Source organism: Schistocerca nitens, chromosome 9 (genome assembly GCF_023898315.1).
Source record: "Schistocerca nitens isolate TAMUIC-IGC-003100 chromosome 9, iqSchNite1.1, whole genome shotgun sequence".
Classification (NCBI taxonomy): domain Eukaryota; kingdom Metazoa; phylum Arthropoda; class Insecta; order Orthoptera; family Acrididae; genus Schistocerca; species Schistocerca nitens.
This window is the reverse complement of record NC_064622.1, coordinates 432,109,532-432,134,004: the sequence shown is the minus strand read 5'-3', so window position 1 is coordinate 432,134,004 and position 24,473 is coordinate 432,109,532. Positions and strand designations below refer to the sequence as shown.

At 38.2% G+C, this 24,473-nt stretch overlaps 1 protein-coding gene across 1 annotated transcript in view; it reads left to right on the top strand.

Annotated features, from left to right (window-relative positions):
• The window catches only part of LOC126203718 (uncharacterized), a 276,111-nt gene extending 255,205 nt beyond the window's left edge, over positions 1–20,906 (top strand). Inside the window, exons 24-29 of the mRNA XM_049938093.1 lie at positions 1,527–1,688; positions 7,634–7,730; positions 7,800–7,910; positions 8,163–8,242; positions 8,334–8,359; positions 8,803–20,906. Coding sequence (XP_049794050.1) covers positions 1,527–1,688; positions 7,634–7,730; positions 7,800–7,910; positions 8,163–8,230 — 438 coding nt within the window. The 3' untranslated portion in view covers positions 8,231–8,242; positions 8,334–8,359; positions 8,803–20,906. The remainder of the gene's footprint in view (positions 1–1,526; positions 1,689–7,633; positions 7,731–7,799; positions 7,911–8,162; positions 8,243–8,333; positions 8,360–8,802) is intronic.
• The last annotated feature ends 3,567 nt before the right edge of the window (positions 20,907–24,473 follow it).

Here is a 24,473-nt window from a genome sequence, read left to right as displayed (position 1 = left end):
CATTGAAACATACCACAAACAGTTGTGTAAGCATGGTATCAATCAATCCATCAAGTTTATATTTTACAAGAAGTAATCTTTGATTACTGATAACAAGTTTATCTTTAGGTAGTTGTATCAACTTCAAGGTACCATTTTCTTAGAAGACATCCATTTTTTTCTTTTGTGGAATTAAACCATTTATACAAACATGATATTCTGTGACTTTGGTGAATTTTGATGCAAGCTCTTTCTGGATTGCTTTAGTCAGGCAAAATAATGCATTTGTTTCTTGAGACTGACGAGTTTGGCAACTCAATTCATAATGAAGGGGGATCACTGATATAAGCTGCAGCAGTATATTTTTATGGAATCAGTGGCAATGAGCAAAAATGTGAACTGGAGCAGGATTCGAACCTGGGATCTCCTGCTTACTAGACAGGTGTGATAACCACTGTGCCATCTGGGACACAACATTATCGCAACTGCACAGACTATCTCAGTGCACCTCATGGCTGATCGGCACTCCCATCGAGCACCACCTATCCGCAGTCCCTGTCCATTATACTCCAGTTCACAGTGGTTACTGCACCTCCTAGTAAGCAGGAGTTCCCATGTTTGAATACAGGTCCAGTGCACATTTTTACTCATTGCCGCTGATACCACTAAAATGTCCCACAGCAGCTGATAGCAGTGAACCCCCTTCAATTTACATATAGTGTTTCACAGCTGCTGGATTTGTGTGGTGTCTCTTCTGTTGAAGGAACAGACACTGCACATTCAAATAATTGATAAGCCTGGCTGGGCAATGGATCCATTTTCTTCAGTACAAATGCACAAATACATCTGACCTCCTATGGGAATCTCTAAGTAGCAGCAAGAAGATGACACATGCATTCAGTGAAGAAAAAAACAACTCTATACTCTTAACTGATTTCAGGGGGACTTTGATCTCAGAAAGGGCTTGTATGTAGTGCATTGCTCTTTTCTTCACAGCAAACTAGGGACTTACAGCATTACAGGTGCCTACAATGAGGCATTGTAGTTGTGTCTATCATATAGAAGGCTGCTGGTAGAAAATAGCATCACCTGATAAAATATCAGTCACGTCAGGAGCCCTACCCCATCCTCCTCCTTATCCCCACCCAGTGTGTGAGTTGCATTTGCACGTGCAGGCATGTGTGTGTGTGTGTGTGTGTGTGTGTGTGTGTGTGTGTGTTTTGACAAACGGTGTGTGTGTGCGTTTGACAAAGGCTTTGTTGGCCTAAAGCTCAATTTCTGACAGTCTTTTTGTTGTACCTATCTGTGACTCAGCATCTCCACTATATCATGGGTAGCAGTTATCATTTTTGTAATATTGTTATGTTCCATCCTCATCTCCCATTGTTTAAAATTGATAAAGATTTTGTGATGGTGCATCCTATGATAACTTTTCAGCTGTCATATACATAAAGCAAAATAAGTTCCCATAGATGCCCATCAGATTAGACATGTTCTCAGATAGTATTGAATTTGAAAGGTATGAGCCTATGATATAAATGTTTCAGATATTACGTGTAGATATACTGGAAGATGCTGGAGAAAGCATGAGCCCAGAGATTGATATAGGCCAAGTAGAAGGAGCCTTTGTGATGGGTCTTGGCTATTGGTTAAAGGAATTCATGGTTTATGATGATGAAACTGGAAAGGCATTGACAAACAGAACCTGGGTATGTTTAAATTCACAATGCACAGTGCTATTATCATAAAACTGATACACATTTACAGAACTGTTATGAAAGCAAAGCAGTGTTGTAATGAGAAATTAAATTTCTTTTTCTTTCTTTCCTTCTATCATAATGCAAAAAACAATATTAATCTCTATTCAATAGCTATCAAATATTGTCCATATTGTATCAACTGTTTTCTGTATCTGCAGAAAATACTTTGAAATACTGTCTTTTATAACTCATCCACATTTGCAACAAGCATGTGGAACATATATTTGGTTCAAATATAAAAATAGATTGCAGTAGTGACTTACACTAACTAAACCTACTTACAAAGTGACTCAGAGCCGTATCTTGGTAAACACTTTTTACCATTGTTCACAAACTCTGCTAAAACTCTACAATAGCATGCTGGTGGAATGAATATAGTGAGAATTCTAGGTTCATTAGAGCCCCATGTAACTACTGATATGAAACTGTTCTAGTCTTTTGTGAAATATGTAATGTGGTATGAAGTAAATCTGGATGCTTTACCAGGTATACAAGTAAGAAATCTACATTTGACTCAATAGTTGTCACACCAATGCAGCTATAAAGATGTGACACTGTGACACCTTGTTGTACCATCAACAAATGTCAGACATGCATGAGTGATAAACTGGAAAAGTGTGTGCATAGTGTTGTGTTCAAAATGTTAAAATTTATACCAAACAAAGAGCATTTGGTGGCAGCATTAATTTTTTTGTTTTCATTCGAAGAAAACCGCTGCTGAAACATACCAGCTACTTCAAGAAGCTTATGGTGAATATGTTCCATCATGGGATACATGTGAATGATGGTTTTAGCATTTCAAAATATTGACTTTGATGTTGCAGACACGAAATGTGGAAAACCACCAAAAAAATATGAAGATGTGGAATTGGAAGCATTGTTGAATAAAGATGATACACAAACACAAAAACAAGTCACCAAGCAATTGGACATCAGTCAACAAGCTGTTTCCAATTGGCTATGAGAGATGGGAAAGATTCAGAATACTGATAGATGAGTTGAATGACGGGTAAATCGAAAAGTGCAAAAATGCGTATGAGATTTTGCTTGCTCGGTACAAAAGGAAGTCATTTTTGCATCATATAGTTACAAGGGATGAAATGTGTATTTATTTTGAGAATCCCAAGCACAAAAAATCATGTATGGACAAGGCACACCATCCACATTGACGGTGAGACCGAATTGCTTTGGCAGAAAGACAATGCTCTGTGTTTGCTAGGACTAGAGTGGCGTGTTCTATTATGAGCTGTTAAAATCTGGGGAAATGGTTAATACTAAATATTACCAACAACAATTGCGCAATTTCAACCATTTGCTGCTTGCAAAAAGGCCACAATACTGAAAGAGGCAACAAAAATTCAGTTTTCTTCACAACCATGCTCTTTCACATATTGCAAAACCAATTCATGACACATTGGGAGCACTTGGCTGGGAAGTTCTAACCCACACAACTTGCTCACTAGACTTGTCTCTTTCCTATTACCATTTGTTTGTGTCAATGGGTTACACACTTGCTGAACAGCACTTTGGTTTGTTTGAAGATGTGGGTAAATGATTCAATGAATGGTTCACAGCAAAAGGGGAAAATTTTTACTGGTGTGGTATTCACAAATTACCCAAAATGTGGAAAAAATGTACAACAGATGATAGAGCATACTTTGAATAAAGTGCTATTTATCATTCTTCCAAATGGAACATGTTTTAAGACAAAAAATTTCACATTTCATACTTGTACATCTGGTACTAGAATTTGAAACAACACTCTTGCCTCTGAAGGACAATGTGCTAACATTTGGACTACTCAAGAATGCCTCATTAAACTGACTCATAGGTGCTGTCAGAGTCAAACACAAAGCTTCTGCAGTAGAGGAAATTTGAAAACATGAACAGATCTTGCATCCATTCATTCATCCCATTCATTTCATAAAGGCTAAACCTTGTTGAAGCAATGTTTTGATCTGCCATTTGCTTCTGTTTTGATCTTATTATGCTTTTCATATCTTCAAAATAAATACTTCTTGGGCAGCCTCTTTTCTTTCTGCCTCATCCATTGTCTTTGTATTTATTTATTTATTTCATGTTCCGTAGATCTCGTATTGTGAGCACGTTACATGAGATGTGGAACGAGTCAAACATACAAAACAAGAAACATACAAAAAGATACAAAACAGTCTTCATTAAATATATAAAAAATTACAAAACACATCAGCAAATATATGTACTGGGATACACTGGTCATTATTTGCAGCTTTTTGAAAAGGTTATGGCATGATGTCCTAGGGGGTACTCTGCACATAATTCTAATAGCCCTTTTCTGGGCTACAAAAATTTTCTTTGCCAAAGCTAAATTTCCCCAGAAGATAATTCCGTAACACATAATGGAATGAAAATACCCATAGTATGTGGACTTCATAGTGGTTAAATCTCCAATGGAAGACATCATTCTGATAGCATACATAGCCGAGCTCAATTTTTTTAGGGTCTGCTGTATATGGAAGGACCAGTTCATTTTGCTATCAATATGTACTCCAAGAAATTTAGACACATCCATTCTTTCTACTGGTTGATTTCCACATGATACATTTATTTCTCTCACTTTTTTTTTTTTTTTTTTTTTTTTTTTTTTTTTTTTGTATGGAACTGGATAAAATTTGTCTTACTTGAGTTTAGAGAGAGACCATTAACTCTGAACCAGGTAATCACTTCAGAGAGTATGTTGTTAACTGACTCCTCAAAATCAACATCTGATTTTCCACTCATGAAGATGGTGGCATCATCAGCAAAAAGAGTAAAATTGCAAGGCAGGCTTGCACACAATGGTAAATCATTTATAAACTTCAAAAACAACAGTGGCCCCAGAATTGAGCCTTGAGGCACACCACAACTAATAGAAGTCCATTCAGACTGAGCGGAGGTATCCCTTGACTCATCTGAGCTGTTTAAAATTACTTTGTGTTTTCTTTCCTGAAGATAAGATTGCATCCAGTTACCTGCGACACCCCTTATTCCGATTAGTTTGGCTTTCTGCATGAGAATGTGGTAATCTACACAATCAAATGCCTTTGATAAGTCACAGAAAACACCAATTCCTATCATTTTTTCATTTAGACATTCAAGTACTTCATTTGTAACTGCATACACTGCATCATCAGGTGAACAGCCCCTTTGCAAGCCAAACTGGCTCTTGTTGGTAAGTCTGTTCATTATGAGGTGTTCAGTAGTTTTATTGTGCATTAATTTTTCTAGAATTTTAGAGAAGGCTGTTAACAGTGAAAGGAGTTCTCTGTAAAGATCTATCCAATAAATTTCATTTTTCTGGTATGTGTTTATTTTATTAGGTTTCTTTCATCATGTGATCCCTGCAGGACTTTTTCCTTTGTTTTTCTTTCCGCTCAACTTATTCTGCTCATTTTCTGCCATATAAATGTTGCTTTTGCATGTCTTATTTCTCCAGTGTCCAGCTTTTATATCCATAAAGACGTGCACTTCACACAAATAATTTTGTGAAAGCCTTCTGGATTTTCACACAAATATTTTTATTTGTAGGAATATTTTTCATAACCATGTTTTCTTATTTTGGCAATGATCTTCTTCTCCCTACTTCTATTACACATTAATTGCCTTTCATAATTACACTGCTGAGTTAGCTGAATTGTGTTACTAAATTACTTTTTGTGCCAACAATGTTTATCTTCAAGTTGGACTCATTTCACATTTTTCCTAGCTGCCATTGTGTTTGTTTCTTGATATTTACATTTGATTTTCTCTTTTTATTCATCAATTCATCACACAGCACTGAAACATGTTGTTTATTTTCTTTCACTGAATGTGGAAGCATTTAACAACATCACCTGCAAGCTTGATTTTAGTAATGAATTTAATTTCTGCTAACAAATTTGTAAGATTATTTCATTAAATTCAGGATAATAACTATAATAAGAATAGTAAAAGCATATGAATGCACAAATTACAGGTGGCATCAATCTTATCTAATGCCTCCAAGATATTCATGAAGGAATTTTAAAATATGGCCAAGAGGAAAAACTAATGAATGTGAAGGAACTCAGATATAGATGGGAATAGAATACTCAATTCACAACCCCTATATAGAGTAATAATGGTTTTTCTGTCACAATTATACACAGTACGTCTGGACATGACAAGGACACAGAATGCACTAAACAGTCAGAGACAGTCCACTCAGTCTCTCTCACAGGTCAGTGATGTTGTTTTTCCCATAGAGCTCCCTGCTCCCCCTCCCAAACGCCCCCCAGTAGTGTGGAGGGAGTGTGCATGATAGAGAGACTGTGCTGATGATATTTCATGTTCCTGCAGATACGCCTGACGAACCATGGCTGGGCTAGGAACCAGGCATAGCTAGACTGTTTTCCATAGCTGTGTTTCTCATCTTGTAGGTTAAACATCTCATTTATTCTGGCAGTACAACCATCATGCAGTGGAAGTAATGTAACTATCATTGTGTGACACTTCTGTAAGTGACATAATCACTGCAGTATGACATCACAGTGGTCGTTGTTTACAGCCTGTGTGTTGGTAATTGTGCTGGTGTATGTAGTAGGAGGACATCTTGAGTTGCATCTGTCAATCAGTGCAGACAGCCTTTCTCATTGCATTTCATTGCAAAGGGGTCCGAACACAGGTGAAACCAGCATAGACATGTACCTGCACACAAAGAATGAGTGTGTGCTCCATGACAGGCTGTGACATCGGTTACACATTATCAACTGCACAAAGTAATGGGTCGGAAAGAATGTCTGAATGCTGTTCAGCAGGTAGAAAAGAATGGTTTGGAGAATTTGATTGAACAAGCATGGCGTGGTAGTGGCATGGGCATTGTTTTGTGAGCACTGTCCAACTACTTGGGTAGCAGGGAAATGTCTATCACTGCACTGACACTCCATTTCTCTATTTTTGTTCTGCAGAGAGCGCTAAGTGCATTACTGCAGAGCCCTGAATATGTCGAGTAGGTATTCCATGTCCAGAAGGGCCATTTCTCAGTCAGTGATGTAGGGCAAAACACCGAAGCTGTACTACATTATCAGTATGTAGTGATGCTTAAATATGCTTTGTTGGCATCAAGAATGGTGTCTTTGGATGTTGTGGGTCACAACTAAAGAAACTCAGATATGGATGGGCATAGAGTACCAGATACATAAACCATAAGTAAAATAATAATAAACACCAAACAGTCAGAGACAGTCCACCCAGTCACCCTCACTATTCAGTGACATTGTTGTTAGCACAAATGTATAAGAACATATCACTTTGGGTTTAGAGCAGATATAGACACAAGGAAAGAAATTATGACCTTACCTGTGTTGGTGTGATGAAGTTTACAAATGAAGATGACATGTTAGTTTCACAGATTTGGAGAGCACTTTTGCTAACGCAAACTTGGAACTTTGTTTTGTCACTATATAGCAAATTGGATTAGACTGCAAGGACAGAAGAATATATTTATAAATTATACAAATATAAAGTGTGAAAACTAGTAGTGGGAAGGATATGAAAGACAAGAAGGAGCAAGGCAGGTTATATTTTGTCTCTAGATTGGTTTAATGCATACAATGAAGAAGCCATACAAATCTTTAAACGTCTTATTTAGAGATACAAACACTCAAGTTTCTGTCTCTTTCTTTCCACTTCGCCCACATAACAGCAGCATATATAACACATAATAGCTATATTAACATAACAATATTTCCTAAAATACTCAAATAATTATTTTTGTGTTTAATGCAGGCAAAATGAATGTTGCAGCTTACAGTTCTGTATGATTCTCAGTTTTTCTTTGAAAGTGTAAAACAGTGCACTTTTTTCATTCATCAGGACATTTTTTCTGGTTTTTAATAATGGTGTAATTTTGTTCTAAGAATTACAAACCTCCTGGAGCCAAAGATATCCCTATTGACTTCAGAATAGAGCTGAGGAAAAATGCTCCTAATCCTGTTGGAGTTCTTCGTTCAAAAGGTTAGTTCATGTTTAAAATGTTACTGTTAATGAAAAACAACATATTACTGACTTACTTATAATTTACAGCAACTGGTGAACCACCCCTCTGCATGAGCATTAGTGCTTTATTTGCAACACGTGAAGCGGTACTGGCAGCTAGACAAGATTCAGGTCACTCTGGCAAGTGGTTTGAGATGAGTAAGTAACTTAAATCATCCTTTGTGATATTCATAAGTCAATTGAGGTGGAATGATTTGTCATACTCAAGAATAACATGAAATTACATACAAAAATTGGTAATTATTTTGTTTTGCGTGAAACATAATGAAACACAAATCTACAGTATGTGTGCAATTAAATTTTTGTACTATCATGGAATTAAATCTTAGACTATACTTTGGAAAGCTGCTACTACTAAATATTAAAAAAATAATTCATTCTGTTTTTCAGATCCTCCTGCTACCCCAGAAAAAGTTTTCCTTACCAGCCTGACAAGCTACAAGCAGTTTGAACTTTAAAAACTTACAAAAGTTAATGATGCTTCCATTTGCTTATTTAGTCTAATTATTTAACAATAGTCATTAAATGAATATGCTTTTGAAACGTGAGCTTATGTTTCAGTAACATGCAGTAACAATGGAGAGGGACACAAAATTGTTGAGGCTTTCGTGGCCACTTGTTGACAAACTGCCTATTGGCTTCTGTCTCGGGTTCTTCGGCCGACGTTCATCTAATGATTTTTCTGACGTTTCGCCAGCACGAGTGGCTGGCATTGTCAAAGCTTCACCCTCCATTGCCGGTGGTGAACTGGAGCCGAGCTCGCGGGCGCAGACTATATGTACCTGGCGCGCCAACGTCCAAGAGGAGAACCGCACCGGAAATGACCGCGGAGAAGCCCTCGGACGTTGGCGCGCCAGGTACATATAGTCTGCGCCCGCGAGCTCGGCTCCAGTTCACCACCGGCAATGGAGGGTGAAGCTTTGACAATGCCAGCCACTCGTGCTGGCGAAACGTCAGAAAAATCATTAGATGAACGTCGGCCGAAGAACCCGAGACAGAAGCCAATAGGCAGTTTGTCAATGGAGAGGGAGTTGAATGGTTGCAGTAAGAACACTCCTCATGATAATATGAGGCACACTGAAAAAGCAAGAGCTACTTGATTTATATATGCTCATTAGAAAAAGTTTTCACTGGAGATTTGAGTTCCCTACAAACCTACTTCACATTTCCACTCTAAAGGCCAGTCACTTATAAACACTTTCATAACATAGCACTAGCCTCTTAAACCCCACTGCATAGAATATCTCCACCTAGAAGTTGAACCAGTTGACAGTGGTGGTATTGAGCTCCTCATCATCTTTAGATCACTGTTTCATGTGCAAGAAATATGACAGTTTCTGAGAGAAAACTTGGAACTGTAGGATGGGTGATTGAAATGTTCTTAATAGAAAAGCTTCCCTAAGCCATTGATTTTAGATGATACATAAGAATTTTTGCAATAACATTAACTGTAACTGAGTGGTTTAGTGCAATAAAGTCCTAGCCCATCTGGAATTGGTGTTAACTGAATGCTGGTATTTAGCAGAGATGTAAGCTTTATAAAATATGAGAACAAAGTTTCTTGTGATGACATTCTTGTATAAAACATTCTCAGATTTCTTGTCATGTAAGTTCTTGGTAAAATGTCAAGCTTTCTATAGTTACCACCTTAGTCTTCATCAGGGGCAATCAGTTGCTTCTGATGAAGAATGATGCTTGTAATCATAGAAAGCTTGAGGTTTTATATGCATAACTGAAATGGCAAAAATGTTTTACAAAATATGATTTTAAGACTCCACAATCATCTTGTCTGCAAAAGTTCAGGAGGTAGTGTGAGCCTTTTCGAAATTATTCATATTTTATTGTTACCTTCATAGCTCTCATGCATAAATGTGTAGTGGGCTGTGATGGTTGTCCACTACCTCGGCAGTGTTGGATTGTGGCGCTGTTTCATTGTCAGGATGTTGGCAATCAGTAACATATATGAACTACAACAGCCAACTGACACTCTTAGTGGTTAACTGTAGTGGTTACATACCCTTGGGCATGTGCTGATGGCAGTGTAGTGTAGAACTGCTGAAATGGATTGCCCATGGTAGCGTGTATTCTGGCCAGATATTGACTTCAATTGAAGGCAGGGTGTATCTGCATACAATGAAGCCTGTCATGATTCTCACAGCAGAAAACAGGCTCTAGCAATGGGATCTGTGCCTGCAAGAAATGGCATTGTGATAGTGTGCCTGCTCAAGTACAGGCAGTTGGACAGGTACTCTGCTCTGGACATGAACTGCGGTCCTCCAAGGCAGTAGACCAGCTATGGATGAATCAAGCCTTATATGGTGGCTACCCGTTGGAAGGTACCAAGTCACTGGAGTGGACTTAGTCACAATACATCAAATCTCCATATTCTATCAGCAAAACTTTCCATCACTTCACTGTGTTTCTTTGTTTTCCAGTTAACTGCTAACAGGAAACCTTTTGCTATTTTGTTTCTTGTAGCATTCTGAAGGTCCTGTTTTAAAACTTAAAAAATCTGTGCCTTTTTTTAAACCTTCTGTACATCTCAAAAAAGGCATTTTCTCACCTGTCAACCTCAATGTTGCCATTTGCAATAGCCAACCATCCACCCAACCTACAATCTTTGCTGCTGCTTCCAGGTCGTGCAAGAAATACACCACACCCTTTTTGGCTTGCCAGAAAAGGGAGTAATTAAATTAGTGGGAGCTAATCTGTTAGGGGACTAGTCGGCTTGGTCAATATCTCCCTTTCCTTCTTAACTGATAGTCACCTATGCAACTCTTATTATTTCCTGACAACTGTGCAATCTAGTTAGCCAGCAGCTCAATCACTTCCAGATGGGAAACACCCTGTGTCCCGAACCGTGCCAGTGTAGAACCTTTATTCACAATACACAGCCAATAACAACACAAACCAATAATTTATTCACTCATAACCATAGCATACTGACTCACACCCTAAGCATAATCATTAACCACTGATTCCGTACACTGGCTAACACTATGGCCATAATGGTGGCACTTAAAACACTCCACTGGTACAGACTCACAATGTGAGGCACTATGCACTAGTAAGTTGCAACATGAACACCTCACTGGCTGCAAATAGTGCTCCCTGATGCTGCCATGAAATAGTGATACATCAGCTGGTTGTAATGGTTCACAAACATAATCTTCATATTCTGAATCCTGAACTTAGAAACCATCTCCACCGTATATGAAAGTAGGAGAAACAATGCAGTTAATTCACTCACCACATGGACACTGCTAGCTGCAGCAGTGAGGTCATCATGCAAACATCAGCAGTGGTGATGCTCCAAAGTTCTGATTGCAACTATGGTGGGCTGGGATAGTTAGCCACCACCTTGGCAGGAGTAAACGGAGGTGGTGGGCCACTGTCGGGACATAGCCACCATTATCACATGTAAACAGCATCAATAGCCAACCATATTAAGTAGTTTCAAGTTACAACACTCTTGGCATTGACCCAAAGTGGTTACGCATCCTGGGCATGTATTGATGGTACTGAGGCCAACAGTTGCTGAGGCAGTGACCAGCTAATGGCCATCTTGGTATCAGTGCAAAGTAGGACCACTGACACAGAATGCCCACAGTGGCATGTACACAAGTCTGGTGTGGTTCTACAACTCGGAACAAAGACAGCATCTAGCAGTGAAGCCTAGCTCTGTGAGTGGCTGCAGTGAAGCCTAGCCCTTTGAGTGGCTGCATGCAGCAACAGCTCTTCTGCATAGGTACAGGCCTTTGATCAGTTGCATCAATCTGGACACCAACTGCTGCCATTTAGGGCAAGAATTCAGCTGCAGCTGAAGCAAGCTCAAGGTGGCCCACCAGTTGGAAGGCACCAAGTCCTCACGAACAGACTTAGCCACGGCAGTCAGCTTGTCGGTGGTGGAGGTGGTAGCTTGCAAAATCAAGTCACTCTGTCACCTGGTGTAGACTTCCCATTGTAGTATGTACTGCCAATTGTGAATATTTTGGCTAGGAATTATGAGTATTTATACTGGTTAGGTAGCCATCTGTTCTGTCAATACTGCTTCTGTCTATGTAGATTGAAACAAGGTGGCAGCCAGTAGGCATGACAACTAACCCGCCATTGATCTGGTTGGCTCACCTGCAATGTTTCGTGTTACTGCAAGTGGTGTCCCCTGTCCGGTGACCTAGAAACCAACTAGTGGTATTGCTGCATCTAATGCAATGGTGTTTTGGGTCTGTTATGCATCTGGCATGACACCCATGGCCCATTTGCAGTTCAGCAGTACCAGTGGACAAATGTCATGAAATATGAGGATCGATTGTTTTAAAACCCTGTATCATGGCTCCAGTACTATTATTTCATTACACAATGAACTCACATGAAATAAAGCCAACTAATAAAATGAAAATGAGAAAACATGTGTCTCCCAAATACAAGTTCCTTGGTCCAAAATGAAATTTTCACTCTGCAGCAGAGTATGTGCTGATATGACACATCCTGGCAGATTAAAACTGAGTGCCAGACTGAGACTCAAACTTGGGACCTCTGCTTTTCATGGCCAAGGAAGTTTTATAAGTTTCTAGGATCACACACACACACACACACACACTTACATATGTGCACAATTACATAACTTAATTGTTTATATTTATTCCCATCAGGGGTACCAAAATAGTTGAGGGAAGTTATAGTTAGATTCTAACTACTTCCTTTCGTACCTTTCTGTGACAAGGCTAGTCAAAGTTTATGTTATTGATGCTTTGCATCACCGCACAGTCACAATGGAATATTTTTTGGTAGAGTTGTGATTGAAAGGTCATTACAAATCTCCTTTTGTCTCTTTTTGCTAGTGATTCTACATTTTGTATCCCCCTTTTTAGTGTACCGTAGTACCTTTAATATATGTGGGTGAGTTTGTCTGCACCCCTTTGCCCTTGTGTAGATCTTCATTCTGCCAGTACTTGTTCCATTTGCTTCCAGACATGTTTGTGATTACAGCAATTAGCTTCCCAACTGGAATGTATCTCTCCTGTATTCCATTTGTTGCTGTGTTCTGGCTTGTAATGATGCTGTTATATAGCTGTACTGAGCCCAGAGAAAGTCTTACCTTCCAAATAATCTGTCACCCTGATGCTATCAATGATGTTTTACCTCAACTATTTTATTGTATGGTCACTCATAATTCTCTTGTTGCAGTGGACCTGCTATGCAATGCCGCCAACTCTCGCCATATGACTTCATCTGTGTCTGCAGAGGGTCAGGGGCAGGATGAGAACTATGTAGTATTCAAGCTACGAAATGAAATAACTGCTTTTTAAAGAAATCTGTATTTTCCTGCTCTTATGCAAAAATTACAACACTGGATGAGCACATCTCTCATTAGTCAGAACAACATCTCCAAACAAAATCACAGAACAGAATAAAGAGAATGACATTTGTCTTCAGCTTCTTTCAACTGTTTCTGGGTGTTATTATTGTACACAGTGCCTCTTCTTTTCTTTCTTTCATGATGCCAAAGCATAAGCGACACCTTCACAGCAGATGGAAATGGCCAAGTGCCATTGCACCTTGGTAACATTCCATACTCATGTATCTCATGTCAACTCTGTACATTCTTCAAACCAGCACATGCACAGTGGAAAGTTCTCTGTATGCCAACTACTTACACAAAGTTTTTCATGAGCACCTATCATCTAATCATGAGGAAGAGGTGTAACAATGTGTTACACCACAGTTCCTTGCCAGTCAGTCAGCCTTCTCATTCCCCATAATTCTTGCATGTGCTTTGGACTATAGAAATGAGACTACTGCTCTATTTAACCAGAGTTCTGATATAGTAGGAACTTTTTTGGTATGGCACTTAGCAGCTTCCTTTGTTTCTATCAATTGATGATTGTGTTTGCACTGCAGAGAGGGAGTCCATTATTATTATATGTTCTTCTTGGATCATGATACTGTATCTTAATATGCTTCGATGGCTAAAAATTCTACCAGGTAAACTGGCACCTCTTTTGGTCAACTTATTTGGACCCAATAGTAGATACATGCGCGCACACACACACACACACACACACACACACACACACACACACACACACATCATAGCACAACACATGGTCATGTCGAAAGCCTTCTGAACTGTTATGGTTTATCAGAATAGTCTGTATTGATACTTAAGTCCATTATCTTCTTAATACTTTTGTGCTGTTGCTCATAATAGGGTAGCAGAAATGATTTTTAAATGAGATCCTGAAACTTGCTAGGAGTTGAAAATACCTCATCAATGATAGTGTTTATTTGTGGACAGAACATTGGCTGGTGTAGCATATTGTTTTAAGGTCGCAGATTTTATTTATGAGCTTATTCACAAAGCATTATTGGTGTTTCAAAATAAATTTCCTGCTGCAGTAGTTTCTGAGTAGTTGATAAAGGTGCTTCCACTGTTTCGAATAATGTGTTTGTCAGAGTGGATCTTGATTTTTCTGAAGATTATGATACATGGGAGGTGGCAACTGCATTAGGTACTCAATGTCTCTGTATTTAGACTAGTGAGTTGACTGCCTAGGGGCATTTTGCTGGAAACAGTACTGGGTATTTTCCCCCTTTTCGTAGACTAATTTTTCTTCTATAACTATGTCATTTTACGCTCTACTGGCCTCAACGTTATCAAAATTTTAATAAAACAAGTAAAAAACTGCTTCAGGCAAGTGCCAAGATGGTTCCTTTGAAAGGGCAAGGCTGACTTCCTTCCCTAATCTGATGGGACTGATGCCCTCGCTGTTTGGTCCCCTTCTCCCCAAATCAACCACCCAACCAACCAAAACTAGTAAAATCTTAAAAATTCTTTGTCCTCATTTAAAAAACTTTGTAACATACTTTTCTCTGTGCAACTTCATGAATTCAGTCCATTGTCCACATATTGTTATTCTTTTCTAGCCAAATCTGTGTTACATGGAAAGAACATATGCGATGGCACAAGAAACTTATTTCTCATATCCTCAGGCCATCAGCAAGTAGTACTGTACAACTGTAGTCTGCTTACTGGGAATTATTATTTTGGACAATGCATACATCACTGCAGACTAATATTTTAGTTTTGTTTTAGCCCCCTCAGGAATCAAATGTATCACTTTCAGTAGATGGTTTCTTTGCAGTACACACTTTTCCATGGGAAGGAATACACTCTTCTGTTACTGAGAAAAATTTTATTCTTGAATTTATTTCAGTCATAGACATTCTTTCATACTTTCTTAAATTTTTTTCCACTATCACTATCTCTCTTTATTTCACTCAAACACAAATCCTGAAGCATTTGAGTGTTCCTTGTCAACACAAAAAATAGTAATGGAATGAATTTCACCACTACTAGGATCAGTGATTTTTGAAGCTGTTTTTGTTGATTGTCCTTAGAAAAACAGTCTAGATTGCACAAATCACATTTATTGGTGACTACTCTCCATCTGAAGGTGGACCATCTTGAGACTGTACTCAAAAGTTAATGTGTGGAGACAGCTTCACAGAACAGGAATTGCAGAAGCTGTCAGCTATTGAGTAGCTGGTCTGTGGATCCACCTCCACACATCAGCTTTGGGGCATGGTCTGAAGATGGTCTGCCTTTGCACTGCAACTATTGACCAATAAAAGTGATTTGTGTGATCTAGACTGTTTTTCTACATACAACTGTGAAAATTGGTCACTGTTTTCCCAAAATGTTTCTGAAAGTATATTTTTGTTTACTTTCTCTCCATGTTGAATGATTACTGAACCAAAATCATGACTTCTGTGATTTTATAAATAATCAATAAATAGTGCTCCATTCATGCAATTTTATTCTGAGATACCAACAGTTAAATACAAATAAATGGTTCTTAATGTTAGAAAATGCTTCATATTATAAAGGTCTAGTATAATGGAAGTAATGTACACTGAGCATAATGGTGAGCTATTTAACCTATCAAAATCATCATTTCTTAACATTACACAAAAATGTATATGTTCACATTTACAGATGGGTTTTTTTGGAACCCTCATATTAAGAACCAGATTTGATCCTAAATAAAATACGGGAAATTTAGCTGTCTCATTTAGTGTTACCTAGTCAGTGTATGTTATTCATAATTCAAAACTTTGATTTTATTGTTGCTAAATTTTAATTGTTTCATGTCAAACTGCTCATTGTTGTTATGTACTGCAACATATATTTCAATTTAAAATGTTTTTTATGGATTAATTTGGGGTAGGTCTATATCCTTTTTCATTAAATTTCAAGTATATAAGCTTATTCTCCTAAAATATTTTTCTGATAGTCTCTTACATTCTACAGTGACATCTGTGATGATTTCCTGTAAATAATTCAGGGATTCCCATAAGGGAACAAGTAAAGAAAAATTAATGTTTTTACTACTGTTAAAAAATAAACTATATTCTAAAAATAAAAGCTGCAAATTATTAACAAAAATATTAGTCTTACCCCTAGCAAATAAAAAGAAATATATAAAAATATAAGGCTGAAGATGTACTTTAAATGTAGACAATATGTATTATTTATCATAGCCTTCTTTGTTTCTGATATCCTGCATGCAGTTCTCAGTACTTTACAGAAAGTATGAACTATGTATAACAATACACTGAGGAGACAAAAGTAATATGATACCTCCTAACATCATGTCAGACCTCCTTTTGCCCAGTGTAGTGCATCAACTCGATGTGGCATGGACTCAACATGTCTGTGGAAGTCCACCGCAGAAATACAAACCCAAGCTGCCTCTGTAGCCACCCATAATTGTGAGTGTTGCCAGTGCAGGATTTTGTGAATGAACTGACCTCACAAAATGTCCCATAAATGATTAATGGGATTCATGTTGGGTGACAATTCCATCATTGCTTGGGAAAATTAAGTCCATGAATGGCTGCAAGTGGTCTCCAAGCAGCTAAATACAACTATTTCCAGCCAATTATTGTTTCAGTTGGACCAGAGGACCCAGTCCATTCTAAGTAAACTCAGCTGACATCATTATGGAGGCACCACCAGCTTGCACAGTGCCTTGCTGATAATTTGGGTCCATGGCTTTAAGAAGCCTGCACCACATTTTAATGCTGCCATCAGCTCTTACTAACTGAAATTGAGACTCATCTGAGCAGTCATTTAGGGTCCAACCGATATGGCCATGAGCCCAGGACAGGTGCTGCCTTGCTGTTAGCAAAGGTACTCATGTAAGTCATCTGCTGCTATAGACCATTAATGCCAAACTTTGCCACACTGTCCTAACGGATATGTTCATCATACATCCCACATCGATTTCTAATGTAAATCGATAATTTATCATCATCATCATCATCAACATCAAATCGATTATTGAGGACCCTGTAGATCATGCACCAATCTCACAATGCTCTCATCAACATCATCAAACCGATGATTGAGGACCCTGTAGATCATGCACCAATCTCACAATGCTCCTCCATAGATGGTGATCTTGTGCACTTTGTTTCCAGTTGTCATGGACTCCTACCTGGCAAAGGTCTTTCTGTAGTTCATCCTCCCATCACTTCCTCAGTCTTCCGATTGGACGGGTACTATCAGGTCTTCCCAAGAGGTGTCTGGTCTCCTAGCAATGTGGCCTGCCAAGCTTATTCTCCACACTTTCAGTTTTTGAACAACGTTCGGTTCCCCAGCTCATATAATTCTTGGTTTTTTTTCTACATCTTCACGAGCTCCACCCATGGATGGGTACAAAGATCCTTCTCATAATATTTCTTTCGAAGACCAACAAGTTTTCTTCATCCTTCTTTGTTGTGCTTAGGGTTTCTGTCCCATACAACAATACTGGCACTATCATGGCATTGTATGCTTAAAGTTTGGTCTTGATTGACAGATTCTTGGATGACATTATCTGCTTTAGACTGAAATAAGTTTTAGACCCATTCACAATACGTTGGTTTATTTCCTTAAATTATTTTGCCTGTTGAACCACATACCAAGATATTTAAAATTTTCCACTTTAGTAAATTTCCATATCCTGACCTGTAATGGGATGTCATTATTGATACCTCCATTACCTCGGCCTTTTCCGCATTTGTCCATAACCCGATCTTACATGCATTTTGTGCTAGGTCCTCTACAGTTTCCGCCATCTCTTCCTCTGATTCTACAAGAACTGCGATGTCGTCTGCATAACCCAATAAATCTGTCCTACTATTTAGTGTCACCCCTTTGTTTTCTCTTTTCATTTCTCGGATTGCTTTCTCTAGGACCAGATTAAATAACAGTGGTGAAATAACATCACCTTGTCTCACACTCGTTCTGATGTGGAATTCCTTGGACAGCTCCCCTTGGTGTTTGACTTTGGCTGTTGTCTCCACTGTGCACATCTTGACCATATTTATTAACTTCATTGGTATACCAAGCTCTCTCAGGATGTTGTACATACTTAATCTGTGGATACTGTCATAAGCCTTTAAGAAGTCCACAAACATCACCAGAAACTGATGGTTGAATTCCGAGCACTTTTGCCAGATTTGCCTCATGGTGAAAATTTGATTGATGGTTGATTGTCCTTCCTGGAAGCCTGCCTGGTGCTCCCTACAACATCTTTTGCAAATGGTTTAAGTTTTTCAAGTATTATTAAAGATAGAAATTTATAAGGTACACTTAGGAGAGAAATTCCTCTGTAGTTGTTACAATTCCTATTACTGTTCTTTTTATGCAGTGGGATAATGACGGCTGATTTCCTCTCTTCTGTGATTTCCTCTTTTCCAATTATTCTTTTATGAGATTGTATAGCTCTTCCTGAAGTGTTTCTCCTTCAGTATCTCTGCCATAATCCCATCATCTCCAGGTGCTTTATTATTATTTAGTTTCCTCATTGATCTTTCTACATCTTGTTGAGTGACTTGAATGTTTGCGGCTTCTCCTTCACCCTCTATATTATTCTCATGTGGAAAGGCACTCTCTGGATCTTCAGCATTTAATAGCTCTTCAAAATATCCTCTCCATGTATTCAGAATTTTTTTCTTGTCTGTTAGTATATTTCCATTCTTATTATTAGTAATTAAAGCTTCATTTCTGTGACTGTTCCTCACATGTTTCAAAATCTGAAACATTTTCCTCCTGTCTAGTATTGTATTTCTCTTTTCGATTTCATCAATCATATTGTTCATGAACTTTCTTTTTTCTGTTCCCAGAATCCTATTTGTTTCTCTTCTTACGATCTTCAGTGCTCGTGTTGGACCGCACATTGTCTGTCCAGCATGTGCACCACCCTTGTTCTCTTTCTGGCCTCCACAGCTTTTTCACATGTCTCATTGAACTATTTCTTCTTTGTTGTTAGCTTTCTCTCTCCTAGAATTTCTTCAGCTGCTTCAGTTACAGAAATCCTTATTCCTTCCCATTGTGTGTTAACACTTATTTCATTAGTGTAGTCTGATGCCAATTCTTCAGACTTGTTATGCACTTTAATGTTATACTGCTGGCATATCTCTGGATCCTTAAGCTTCTCAATATCAAACTATCTCTTGGCCATGTTGTTCTTTTTCATTTTATAGCACAGCTGTAACCGTAATTTGGCTATGACTAGGAAGTGGTCTGTGTCTGCATCTGCTCCTCTGTACAATCTCACATCCATCACACACTTCTTGTGCCTCTCATCTATCAGCAGATGATCTATCTGATTGATTGTGCTACCATCTGGGGCAATACAGGTGCCTTTGTGGATCTGTTCGTGGGGGAAAGTTGTTGAGCTCACCACAAGATTCTGACTTAAAAATGGATACACATACAAAATGATTTAAATTTACAAGTTTTTGGAGCCAGTGGCTCCTCCTTCTGGCAAAAGAGTTGAAGAGGAAGGAAGAGGGGTGAAGGAAAAGGACTGGAGAGGTTTAGGGATAGGAGTACAGTTCAGAAAAGTCACCCAGAAGCCCGCATCAGGGAGACTTATTAGACGAGATGAGAAGGAAAGTCTTTCCCTCTCATTTCATCCAGTAAGTCTCCACTGATCCAGATTCTGGGTGACTTTTCTGAACTGTACCCCTTTTCCATAAACCTCTCCAGACCTTTTCCTTCATCCCTCTTCCTTCCCCTTCAACTCTTCTTCCAGAAGAAGGAGCCACTGGCTCCCAAGGCTTGTAAACATTAAATCCTCTTGTGTGTATGTTTCCTGCCGCCAATTGGTGAGTAACTTTATATCTGTCTATTTACATTATATGATCAATAATTGATTATTTTCGTTGTTACATTAGTCCACATCAATTTCTGTCATTTTTTCACACCAAGTTGCTTGTCTGTTAGCACTGACAACTCTACATAATCTCCGCTGCTCTTGGTTGTCAAGTGAAGGCTGTCAGCCACTGCATTGTCTGTGGTCAGAGGTAATACCTGGAATTTTGTATTCATGGTACACTCTTGACACGGTGTGGATCTAGGAATATGGAATTCTCTAATGATTTCTGAAATGGAATGTCCTATGCATCTAGCTCCAACCACCATTCCACTTTCAGTGTCTGTTAATTCCTGTCGTGTGGCCATAATTAAAGTAGAAACCATTTCACATGAATCACCTGACTACAAATGACAGCTCTGTCAAGGTGCTGTAAATTTATGCTTTGTGTACATGATACTGCCACCATCTGTATATGCACATATTTCTATCTCATGACTTTTGTCACCTTAATGTAATAAAAAAGCATAATGGTTCTGGGATGATTAAATTACAGGCAAAAGGAATTTTGCAAAATAGAAAATAGTGAACGAAGGAGATAGAAATAGTGAAACACCATTCAAAAGGTACATAATCTGTTTTTAAAACTAGCTGTCCTATCAAAGGGAATTAGATTGATAAGATTCACTTAAATGCTCATTACTCACTTAAGCACTTTGTGAGAAAATCATAGACCACTGATGTTTTGAGGAAAGTGAAATAATTGATGAAGTGCAGAAACTAAAAAAGAGATTTATTTTATTGACTGTAAAATTTAGTGGAGGAAGTATGTCTGTGCAGGCCATTTTTTTAAATAGTTGGTACCACCCTCAAGCAATACAGGATGTTTCTTTATTAGCTTTACTTTTGAAATAATTTGGAACTGGTGTACATAATTTTCTGCCAGATAATTTCCTTTTTATAAATAAAATGTTGTTGCTGTTGATGTCAAGTTGTTTAATAAATACCACCCAAATGTTGATAAATGAAAAACACAAAAAACTGTGTGGGAAGGGTACTGTCTAAAACTGAAAATAATAATCAAACTAAATTATTAACAATACATAGGTAAATGTCACATTGAGATAGACACAAGTATTTTTCAGCAATATTGTTCTTCTCTTTCTACTTATATCACAAGAGCACGATAAAACCTCCTTGTTCAAAGCTAATAGAACAATCTTGTTTTCTTGTGTACAATTTTTTCATGTTGAGTTAAGTTAAAGTGAAAAATACCATTCTTCCAGTCACTAAACGCATCTTCGAACCCCTTTTCAACAAAGACAGATGGATGTTCGACACCCATAACTTTGCAGAGAAATCAAAAAAAGACAACCATTACTTTGTAAACAGCAGAGCCCACTCCTTTCCATTTGCAAGTTTGTGAGACTCAACAAAATAGGACTTCTGACAGCATTTCATTTTATTTTCATTTTTAGCTTTTGAGGAAGTAAATTCTCAAATAATGTTCTGGCAACCATGACTTCCTTTCAGTTTTCAGTACTGTTTTTAATTTTTATTTAAATCTGAAGTCAATTCTTCCATATCAAATAAAAAACTGTTGTTCTTCTTCTTGTGCAAAAGACTTGTTACAAATTGGAATAAACGATGCTGTCAGAAATTGTGCAGTCACCGCCTTATAACGATTGACTGTTTGGTATTTGCCAATTTCTTCTTGTGTTGGACTCTTACCTTGATAATAAAGATTAAATATGTGAAAAGTTTTAAAATTACATTTTTTTTCATAGCGTTGGGGCTCAAGGAGTTAAATGTTGCCATTTATACATCAAAGTTCTCAGGCCAACGTTTGCTTATTTTGAAAACCAAACGAAAAAAATTTGGAAATTTGTGGTAAATCCCTATGGGCCAAACTGTTGAGGTCATTGTTCCCTCAGCTTACACCCTAATTAATCTAATTTAAACTAACTAATGCTAAGGACAGCACACACACCCATGCCCGAAGGAGGACTCAAATGTCCGACGGGGAGGGGGGGGGGGGACCCACGCGAACTGTGGCAAGGCACCTCAGACCATTCGGCTAACCCATGCGGCCAACCAAATGACAGATATCACTTACATTCATCCTTACAGTGAGAAGAATTCATGGCAAACACAATGAAATAGAAACCATGACAGTTCTCAAGATATTTCTTCAAATGATGACATGGCAAAAAGGCTGGGGCCATACTGAAAATTCAAAACTGAATTTTGCCTTGTAATTATTGACAGTTTGACTGTCACTTTAGAAGGAAGACATGAAACTCAAAGGGTGAATTAGGATTTTTTTCAACATTTACCAGCACTTACATCAAACAAAATTGGGAGTGGTACATTTAGATTGATTCAAAATTACTCCAAAGACACGGAGAATAATTTTGAATTGGGTTGACAATGACTTTTTGAAAAGTGAGTCATATCAAAAAAGAATTGAAAACAGTCTCCTACCTGAAATAGGCCTACACTGTGTGTTAATGAAAATGGACATTCAAAGATAATCAATGGGTTTTTGATTGTTAAATCTCATAAATGTATTATTTGAAGGTAACCATAATCTGCTGACCAAATGACTTCCTTCTAATACTGTATAATTGATGGAAATGGCAAATTGTACTGAAATTCAGGAGGATCTGCAATGAATTGATGCATGGTGTGGGGAATGGCAATTGAATCTCAGTGTTGACAAGTGTAATGTGCTGCAAATACGTAGAAAGAAAGATCCTTTATCATTTAGCTACAATATAGCAGGTCAGCAACTGGAAGCAGTTAATTCCATAAATTATCTGGGAGTAGGCATTGGGAGTGATTTAAAATGGATGACCATATAAAATTAGTCGTCGGTAAGGCAGATGCCAGACTGAGATTCATAGGAAGAATCCTAAGGAAATGCAGTCTGAAAACAAAGGAAGTAGTTTACAGTACACTTGTTCGCCCACTGCTTGAATACTGCTCACCAGTGTGGGATCTGTGCCACATAGGGTTGATACAAGAGATAGAGAAGATCCAACTGAGAGCAGTGCACTTTGTTACAGGATCATTTAGTAATCATGAAAGCATTATTGAGATGACAGATAAACTCCAGTGGAAGACACTGCAAGAGAGACACTCAGAAGCTCGGTACAGGCTTTTGTTGAAGTTTTGAGAACATACCTTCACTGAGGAGTCAAGCAGTATATTGCTTCTCCTATGTATATCTTGTGAAGAGGCCATGAGGATAAAATCAGAGATTAGAGTCCACACAGAGGCATACTGACAATCTTTCTTTCCACGAACAATATGAGACTGGAATAGAAAGGAGAACTGATAGAGGTACTCAAGGTACCCTCCACCACACACCGTCAGGTGGCTTGCGGAGTATGGATGTAGATGCAGTTATAGATTGATGGGTTTTTGATTGTTAAATCTCATAATTGTATTATTTGAAGGTAACCATAATCCGCTGACCATCTGTCTTCTTTCTAATACTGTACAGGGTGTTCCCCGAGGAATGGTCAAGATTCAGGAACATGACAGCAACAATATTCTCAGCAAAACAGTCTAGTAAACATTGACTCTAACCTGCATACCTTATGAGCTGTGAGCACTTCATCTTTGATCTGTGAAGCTAGTCTCTTATACTACAAACACTTTGCTTTCTATGTTTTGGGAGACAGTAGCATGGATCAAGAAATGAAAAAAATAGCCAGTAAATATGTGAACTAATGTGCATACTCTAAGAGCTATGAGCACTTGTTAATCTGTGCTGCTGTGAAATACTTCTCTTCTACTGAACAAGTGTTCATCACTCATAAGGTGTACATGAACCCACTTTCACTTGAATATTTTGCCTCGAATGATCCTTCCTATCATATCCCTGAATATTAACCATTCTTCCTGGGACCTCCTGCATACAGTTATTTAATAAAATATGTATGTAACAAACCATATGGATATTTTGTATGCACGTTAGTAATTGACCAGTGAAAAGAGTAAATTATTTGTAAGCCTGTTAGCGTCTCCGCATCCAACGCATGAAGTTCATGTAGCAGCTCATTGTAATTAAAGTACAGCTACACTGAGAGGTCCAGCGTAGGCAAAACTTTTTAGATAACATAGTGCCTTAATGCAGAACCAATTTACACTGGAAAAAAAAAATAGTTCCAATTTCGTCGCCAGATGCAAACCAGGTGCTATGAATGAAAGAAAGACACATGCAAATGGTTCCATGTGTGGTGGATTAGGGATGGGATGTAGGCAGAAAAGGTAAAACCAGTGAGAAAAGACTAATGTTGTTTTTATTATTAACTGCTGCTTACACAGTTTGTTCAGTATGAGCACTGAAGATATCGCCGAGATGCTGCACAGCACCAGATTTGAACCTGGTGGCCCAAATTGGAACTATTTTTTTTTCAGTGTAAACTGGTTCTGCATTAACACATTAGCATATCTACCAACTTTCACTGTCATACAATATTTAGAGGCCATAATGGACCTTTGCGAGTAGCTGCACTTTAATTATAACCACCTGGTATTAATG